This window comes from Python bivittatus, unplaced genomic scaffold (genome assembly GCF_059951505.1).
Source record: "Python bivittatus isolate LINGU-HERP-01145 unplaced genomic scaffold, Pbiv_v1 ctg000430_np1212, whole genome shotgun sequence".
Classification (NCBI taxonomy): Eukaryota; Metazoa; Chordata; class Lepidosauria; order Squamata; family Pythonidae; genus Python; species Python bivittatus.
In genome coordinates, this window is record NW_028277071.1 from 6,072,361 (window position 1) to 6,081,591 (window position 9,231).

Sequence of the window (9,231 nt, forward strand, 5' to 3'; positions counted from 1 at the left end):
GAGGGAAACACATTTGTAAAGGTTTGCCGATGATTACTGCTAATTTCCTTCTAACTGGGACATTGTCAAGGGTTATATTTTCTGCAATAATTCTCCCATTGCAGTCAAGGGCTGCAGATTGCCCTTTCTGCCCCGTTGAAGGGGACCGGAACAGGTAGCTTTCTACCTGTTTCATCTTAACCTTGAGTATGCAAAACTGAAGAAAGGGGACCAGAACTTCCTGAAAGGACTGAGGTCATGTTAGTGTTGCACCAGGTTTGCCTGGGGTCTATATAATAGCCCCCCAGAAAGCAAGAGAGCATCCAAGAGACATCCAGCCCAGTTGTCCACCACTTCTGTCCGTCCCTCCAGGAGAAGACCACCGTAAGGTGAGTCGCTGAAGAGATGATCCATACGGCTTTTGTGAAGAGGGCTTTTGCAGGCTGTTGAGGGTGCTGAAGACATTAGGACATTAAGAATAGCAGAGCAGGAAACCTTAAAGAGAAAGGCATTTCTAAGCAGGTTTTTGATTACCTTAATCAAAAATATATATTAGGATGGATAAAGTCACCACTGAATCATACTTAATTTAATTAGTGTGTTATTTTGATAACAACTTGGAAATGGTTACTATTGATTTTGGGGAGGGGATTTTCCTTTTATCCAGATTTGAAAAGTAGCTTACAGCACTGGGCTTTCCCTAATGGTCTCCCATAAAAAGTACTGACTCATTCTGACACTCCTTAGCTTTTGAGATTTGTCAAGCTGGACTAGAATTAATAAAAATTCCAATAGATGCAGAGATTCCCAAATCAGCTGCAGCGAGTGGGAATTTAGTGACCTTTTTCTGCAGGTTTGAAATCTGACCACCATAACTGGTGAGTTGGATAACAAGTATGAAATTGTGGGCTTGTTTACACACCTAACATAATTTCAGTATACACCTGACATTGTATTGTGTGAAACAGATGGATCGCATAGTGATCAAATAACTCTCAAATCCTTTATTATGATCAATGGCCAGAAAAGTCATATTTTCTGGGTGGGAATATTATGACAAATCCTGTTTCCTGCTATCTAATCTGTGAGCTTACATTTGCAACAGACCTAGTTTGCTAAATTGGTAGCAGTAGAAAACAAATTTCTGTGAATTTTTCCTTATCTGTTCCAATCAAATGCAGCACAGAGTTCACCTCACTTGTAGTTTTCCTTCTTCTGCAACACAATATCAGATGAATGTACCTCTTGAACTTATGGGTGTTTCCTCCTTGAAGGTCAACTAGAAGATGGGACTCTTCACTTATTTCAGCCTTTGCTTCCTTGGACTCCTGATTGCCAATTCTTTCTTGGAAGGTGAGTCTCTGAAGCCAAACGAACTTTGTGTTCACAGCAAATAAATTGGATGAGTAATAGTAGTCTACAAACATTTCCACACTCTCTGTATAGGTCAAAGAGAATTTTCTTTCTTTGAGAGAGGCCAGTAAGAAGTAGCCGTTAAATGTCCACTTTCTCTCCATTTATCCTTTTTTCTTTGTGCAGCTGAGGCTGACACCTGTGCCAGGGAATGGCTGCAAAACCAGGGTAACTGTTATGCATACTTTGATAATAAACTGACCTGGCAAGAAGCTGAGGTAAGAAACATCTCCTCAATCCAGATGTACATGATGTATAATAAAAGCATTGAGGTTTAGGTGTGTTTTCTTCCCTTTCACTCACTAGGGAAGAGCAAAGAACTCAAATTCAGATCATGTACATCATTGGTGAATGATGTGACCCATGAGCCACTAGTGTGTCCCCAAGATTTCAGTGTGGCCCCCACATGCCTTTAATTGGGTTAGCGGAAGAAATTTAGAGTGCCCTTCCAGTTTTCTGGGTGGGTGGAGATGATAAGGACATGATGTTATGAAAAGAGGCTGAGCAGAAGGGGACTGGGAAAACATAGCTTGGTTGCTCTCCCTCCAGCACCCCACCTTCCAACAAGAATGCTTGGCCACACTTCCTTTTACCAGGCAATAGGGCTGTCCATGGGAAGGGGGCAAAAATGTTAAGAAGGTGGCTGTAAGCATGAGATCAAACTCTGTCCCTTTTTTATGTGCATTGTGTGTGACACATGTGAAAAAGAACAAGGCTTTGATTGTATGATTGGGGCTGCCTCTTATGATTTTTTATCCCCCTGTGGCAGTTCCTGGTTGACGTGAGGAATTATAATCTCACGAATAAATCCTCTAAGCTTCCATTACCTTGTATGAATTCTACCTTCACTGGTACATTTTTCAGCATTAAGACTTGGTAAGAAAGCTAACAATGGCATCAAAAAGGCAGGGGAATTGTTTAGATTTACTTGTGAATAGCCTCATCCTGTACAAAGGGAATAGCCTCTGAGTAAACATGCATATGTCCTCTAGGTTAAGAAATATTGAATAGTCTATCTTGATTTATGGTTTCAATGAAGAGGTGGTGGGAAACCTTAACAAATGTGCAGATGACCTATTAGCAGTTGGGAAAGCTAATAATATCCTAGAAGGCACAAATGAAATTCAGAATGATCTTGATGAAATGGGATGGAAGTAGCAGAATGTAATTTAACAGAGAGTTTGCAAAGTTTTTCCCTTAGGAAACAAAATATACATATATAGGCTCAGAATACCTGCCTTGATAACTGTATTGGTGAAAAAGTCTTGGAATAGCTGATTGCAAACAGAATATAATCAGTTGAATGTGGTTGGAAAAAAAGGTAATGTTATTCTAGGTTGTATCAACAGAAGCATTGTTTCCAAATAATAAAAAGTTATTGTACCATTTGATTCCACTTTAATCAAATCCTATATTGATGACTAGGCTCCTCTTCTGAGCACCATGTTTTAAGAAGGCTTTTGACAGACTAGAATGGATTCAGAGAAATGCAATGAGGATCATCAGTGGACTACAAACTTAATCTTACGGAGGCTAATTTAAAGGCTAAATATTCTATATTGAAGGATATAGCATATTTAGCCTTTAAACAAGAAGACTAGAGTGCAGAATTCTTCAAATACAGTACCTGACAGGATATTGCACAGAAGATGCTAAGACCTGTCCTCTACCATTTCACAGTAGAAGTGGATTTGAAGGTAGATTGCAATTCAGTTTTAGGAAAATCTTCCTAACAGAGTAGTTAGGCATGGGACCCCATGACCCAGACCTAGAAAGTGATGGATTCTCCTTCATTGAGAGTTCCAGATTGACAGCCGTCTTTTGGGGGTGTTACTGTTCATTCTTGCTCTGGGCAGAAAGTTAGACTTGATGGCTTCAGGGATAAGAATTAAGAATAATCTGACAAACTGATTATGCAGTGACAGTATTGTACAATCCACTCACACATATTCTTCAGTGTAGGTATTTTTAAATATATACAGTATATTTTTAAAAAGTTATTTAAAATAGCACCAAGTTAAATATAGATTGGGTAGGCTTCTGCTACATCCCAATGCTGCATATAAAATATTATGAAGAGGACTAACTTCTTTTCTCTTCCCCTAAACTCTAAGACTGAGTGCCAGAGCTATGGCCGTGGAGCTCATCTCGCCTCCATACTCACCAAAGCCGAGACTTTCTTGGTGGCTGAGCATATCTCCACTTACCAACGAAGCCTAAGCAATGTCTGGATTGGCCTTCATGATGTCCGCCAGGTGAGCCACTCTTCCTCCCTTTTGAATAGTTTCTGGCTGTGCCGTTCCATCCTTGTGTCAATCATTTCCCTGGCTAAACCCAATTTAATTTCTCAAATTAAGTTGTAGTTTTCTATAAGCCACCCAGTGGTGTGGAATAGAAAAAAAACATAGAGGGACAGATATAATGTATCTTAGCAGATGATCACTGTGGTAAGAATGAAATTTTCAAGTTCGCAATGGCTGTGACTGAGTGGCATTGAGCAAGTCTGGGAATAAGGGGAAAATATTTGAGCAGAACTCGAAGGTTTCTTTCCTTTCTTCTGATGGGATGGCTCCTTCATGCTGGCACTTAAGGCTAATGATTCTTTGGAAGATGCATTGGGCATTTCAAAGTTCACCACTACAGCAGTTGGGGAGACCATTGTCTATTCTGTTCATCATAGCCACCATCTAATCATGGCTTACTGATCAACCACTCTTTATAGCTAATCTTTGTAGCTTGCATTATCGTAATCAATGGAATCCAAGGGGCTGTTTACTTCCTTGCCAATGCCATCTGCTCTATCTTTGTTCAACAGAACGGGAAATGGAGGTGGACTGATGAATCAACTTACAACTATAAGGCCTGGATGAAAAATCAGCCAGACAATACTGGCAAAGCTGAACACTGTGTGGAGCTGGTTCATTCTAAAGGTAGGTCTGTTATCCTCATGGCCAAGAAGGAAATGGAAACCTGAACATCCAGGCTACTCACTGAATTTCCTATTGGTTAAGCCTATCGTGAGTCTCACCCAAGTTGAGAAGCTTGGTTTTGACCCGATCAGTTTAACAAACAGGATGCCACTTGCTTAGCTTGGAGACACCTGACAAGTTAGACAACAACCACTTATGTTTGTAAGATAGTTTCCTTCCTTCATTTTTTTTTTCTGAATATTGTTGCTGCCAGTTTCAATCCAAAAAGGTCTTTTCCTTTCCTCCTGCCAAGTTCTTACAGGAAAATTGTCAACTTTACAAAAGCAAAGTTGCGACTTGAGACATGGGTGTCAGCCCACCTTCCCAACTGGATGCCTTCCGATGTGCAGTACAACAGTTCCCATCCTCACTGGGGATGTTGGGTGGACATACATAATCAACCTGTGCTAGCAACCGGAGATAGGAAAGGTGCAGGGCTCACTGTATTTGTTAGCTAGGATGCAGGGTCTCCTCTGGCAACAGGTTTGGAGTGACTTGAAAAGGTGGCATATAGTTGTTTAATTGATCATCATGACTGTATTTTGGTAATGCATGATATCAGTGGGCATTTTCTGCCTCATTGCCAGAAATAACTATCTGTGATGGAATGGTTTGATGAAGGCCATGCTCGGGGAGATAAACATTTCCTTAGCCCCCAGCTGGAGCGTGGGAAGGTTAAGAAGATGAGACTGGCATCACCCTAAGGAATTCACGGTGTTTTCTTGCTGGCTTGAGAAGTTTAGATTCAATCTGGCAGGATTCTGTCTTGTGGTTGGAAGCTAATAAAAGCCATCGAACTAGACCTGTAGTGTCTCGTGGAGTTCTCTGGGCTGAACCTGACACTATCCTGCCTTTGAGTACATGAGTTGGACATACATTTTGCAGAAGACATCTCAGGCAACCCAGTGCATGATCAAGGAAGGAGGTTCTACTTCTGACAGGCAAATATTCCAAATGTGCTCAAGGCCCCCTAAAGATCAGTTTGAGGACTTGCGGTCCCACTGCCACAGGTGTCTATCACTCCAGATATAAAGGAGGCATGGGAAGTGTGAAACCAAAACACCACAGGTGGATTTCATCTCTCTCTCTCTTTTTTTTAAATTCCCCTTAATCCTGAATCCTAGATTGCTTTTTATCAGAAGAACTAGAAGCTTCATCTTGAAAAATGAATGATTAGAGCGGAAATAACAGACATTTTGTCATGTCTTTGGTGTTTTAGGTTTTAGAGAGTGGAATGATGTCCATTGCCAGACACGCAACGCTTACATCTGCAAGCATCAGCTTTAGCCTCTGCTTGCGGGGATGCCATTCAATCAGAGGAAGATAAACCAAGTTACTTTGTGGATGCCTTTTTCATGCCATTCATTACCACCCTCCACACCACAGAATGGAAGACCAGCTCTCATCTATCCCCCTTAAAAATCCTACCCCAGAAGAGATGACTTGGAGTTCTCCATCTTCTCTTGACTCTTATCAATCACAGTGTCATGTGAATAAACTCATTCTAGTGCATATATAATTCTAGGTGTATCGGCCTCATTCTTGAAAAAGGAAGGGCAACTCTTTAGGACTCCGCAGCCCCTTCAGTTGAGCCTCTTTGTTCAGAAAGTGTGTGGGCCAGGTGAAAGTGGGCAGGTTCAAAGAGAAAATGGGTGACGTTAGAGAAGCAGCTTCTGTGATCAAGTTGAAGATGGATAAGAGGGCAGTTGCAGCATTGTGATCAAAGCTCCACCCACTTGTACATGTGTCCTTTTGGGTGACTGCCATCTTGCCTGTTTTGACTCCCCCTGAGGGCACTGCTGAACTTGAGGAAAAAAGAAGGCAGGATAGAAATACTGTAGTTTCTAACTTTAATGGGTGCATTACACAAAAGCGGTGGCCAGATAGATCCTCCAGGTGCAGGAAAAGAGAACTTAAGCTCTAGCACACAAAACTGCTCAAAGTTTCAGGCACTTTTGCTAGCAATGTCTGATTTTTTTTCCTTCAAGTTGAAGAGATAGTGTTCAGGAAAATTTCATATAGTACATTCACAGACCCAATGCATTATGTCCTCAAGTGAGCCTTGGAACATTTTGTCCTCAAGTGAGCCTTGGAACAGAAAAATACAGTAGGTGTGCAAAATTGCCAAAGACGTCTGAACATTTAGATCACATTCATTCAAGTCTGTTAAATATTAGATAGTTAAATAAATATTAGATAGTTCATTTAGCTTCCTCTTTCCCTTCCTAATCCTTGCAATTTAGAAAGCTAAAGTGCTAGAAGTAGGATTTGCTGAAATTTTGCACCAGGAATTACAAAAGCATATTGCCTAATGGGGATGTATCAGGAGTCACACAAGAACATCAGCCAGGCCATAAATGACCTAAAGGTCTTCCCTTTTCTGGAAGACTCTGAACCCCCTTAATCTCCTGTAGGATACCCAATAGCCCATTTAACCCTCTATTAAATCTTCCCTTCTGGGTTTGGATGATGCACACCAACTAGATGGAGACTCCTATAACCTTACATTTTTAAGAGTTTTTTTTAACACTCCCCCCCTCTTCATTTAATTATAGGCAACTGCCTGGTTTCTTCCCATGGAGGAGTTAAGTGTTTCTTTGGAAACAGGGTGTTCTGCTTTAAAGCTTGAATGCCCCTTGGAAATTTACACCCTCTGTGCATATATACTTAATGTACAAAAATTAAAAAAAAATGTGATTGCCAGTACAGTCCACTGCCTGCTTTGAAAATAATTGTGGGAATACAAACAATGTATCCCTCCTCTCTTTGTTAAAGGGCTCCAGCTTTTCTCTGGTTGAAAAAGGGTGATATAAATGCAGTTCCAAAACTGTGTACTGGGGTACCATAGCAAACTCACAAGGGTGCCAGGTGATATTTGAATTGTCAAGGGAAATGTGGTGATCCTTGACATCTGTCAGATGTTGCACAAGCTATTAACTCAAGGGAGTAGCAGTTCTGCCCTACATTATGGAGACGCCAAGGGCACCATGAACTGAGAAAGTTTTGGGACCTCTGTGCTATGGCTGTAACAATCAGGTTAATTTTAATAAGGGGAACCTAAAAAAAATTTTTTTTGAAGTGTGCATAGCCCTCAGTTACAGAACCAGTTAATGTAAATCAGTGCAGTAAAAATAATTCAGTGAGAGGACATATAGCAAGCACAAGGATATATACCCATCATCTTATTCCATTCTGGGTAAGGAACATTATAGAAAGTGCTGAAAAGGAGTAAGAAATTGTATGACAAAGAAATTAAGGGTATAAGATAAGAAAAAGAAAAGGAAGCATAATTAAAACTGGTTTACATCGACTAGCAACCAATCTCACAGTCCTTATATAGCTTCTCCTAGCCACAGTGATGCCGAAATGATAAAATGTACTTTCAGAAATCACAGTATGAGTTCTGCCCTTTCATACTTGGATCACATGTTTTGGGGCCATAAAACTAGGAAAAAAACATCTGGAAAACATACAAGGTAACAAAAACCACTGGCAGAGACTCAAGGCTTGGGCTGGGAGAACAGCCAGGTCTTCAGAAACTTTTGGAATGCATCAGCCATCTGGATCTCTGGAGGGATGATGTTCCAGAGAGCAGGTGCCAGGACATAGAAGACATACCTCCTAGATCCTGAGAGATGGCATTGCCTAATCAAAGGGACCTGAGAGTACACCTTCTGCCCAATCTCACTGGGTGGGCAGAAACTAGCAGAGACAGGCAGTCTCTCATATAGCCAGGGTCTAGGCATGCAGGGCTATAAAAGTGACAACCAGCACCTTGGATGGTTGGAAGCCAGCTTGGAAGCCAGCTGGCAATCAGTGCAGCTTATGGAGCAGCACTGACACATGGGCACGTGACAGTTACTGCCTAAGCCACTGCCTTCTGGACCAGCCAAATCTTCTAGGTAGTCTTCAAGGGCAGCCCAATGTAGAGTTCATTCCAGTAGTCTATTTATGAGACAATATTATTCAAGAGGTTAGAAAACCCCAAGTTCATCTTGTCTTAGCTGAGAACCTTGATTGGGCCAGGCTTTGGTAATACACATTGCTTGTATCCCTCTGGGTCTCCTACTTAGACTTATCTATGACAAGGAGATGTATCTGCAGGTTTCCATGCTTTCATCAAAGTGGCAAAAGCAATGATACATTGTCATGCCAAAGTATGATGTTGCACACAACCTTGTAAAATGGGTTGGGCTGAGAGAGTGACTGGCCCCAAGTCACCCAGTGCATTTCCATGGTTGAGGATGGATGTTCTCATTTGGAGTCCAACATAGTGGCGATTCTCCTTCTCTTTCTCCTTCTCCTTCTCCTTCTCCTTCTTCCTCTTCCTCTTCCTCTTCCTCTTCATCCCTCTCTGTCTCTCTGTCTCTCATCTATCTAGATATGTATACTATTTAATCAAGGATTCATGAAAGAATGGGACTGAATAGATTTATGGGTACACACATAAGAAAGTGACACTAACAAAGAGACACGTGCCAGACAAAGGCATGTAATAACAGGTCAGCTTTAGCATTTAAAGAACATGCTTTACACATATACATGTGCCTAGCCACCACCGGTATTGTTCACTGAATTAGGAAGCCAGATTGCCTTTGGTAAAAGAAGGATAATTCAGGCAATTAAAACTGCTTCACTTAATTGATGTAGCAAGCAATTAGATTGACTTGAGTGCTATGCCAAACTCAGGTACCCGACAGCAATGCAAGCGTGGTTTCTTTTCCTCATGGCAAATAGGAGGGAAGGACTGATGCATCTGCAAGAAGCTGTCGTCTTCAGCTATGTTAATATTTAACAGAACATTGGCAAGGAATCATGGCACTCAAAACCAACAGAATGAAGAAATCAAGTAAATACCATCATGATGGAT

At 41.3% G+C, this 9,231-nt stretch overlaps 1 protein-coding gene across 1 annotated transcript; it reads left to right on the forward strand.

The window, feature by feature from the left end:
- Nucleotides 1-1,250: 1,250 nt before the first annotated feature.
- LOC103065667 (C-type lectin BpLec-like) lies at nt 1,251-5,863 on the forward strand. The gene is made up of 5 exons (XM_025172663.2): nt 1,251-1,332; nt 1,519-1,610; nt 3,507-3,647; nt 4,208-4,322; nt 5,581-5,863. Exons 1-5 carry the CDS (start codon nt 1,266-1,268, stop codon nt 5,646-5,648), a joined length of 483 nt encoding a protein of 160 aa, XP_025028431.1. The 5' UTR covers nt 1,251-1,265; the 3' UTR covers nt 5,649-5,863.
- Nucleotides 5,864-9,231: the final 3,368 nt, after the last annotated feature.

What these genes read in the sequence shown, in the direction of transcription:
- LOC103065667 (XM_025172663.2), top strand. Translation starts at nt 1,266, where the DNA reads ATGGGACTCTTCACTTATTTCAGCCTTTGCTTCCTTGGACTCCTGATT. An exon ending in TGACCTGGCAAGAAGCTGAG is followed by an intron (nt 1,611 to 3,506) that starts GTAAGAAACATC and finishes CTAAACTCTAAG; the next exon opens with ACTGAGTGCCAGAGCTATGG. An exon ending in GCCTTCATGATGTCCGCCAG is followed by an intron (nt 3,648 to 4,207) that starts GTGAGCCACTCT and finishes TTTGTTCAACAG; the next exon opens with AACGGGAAATGGAGGTGGAC.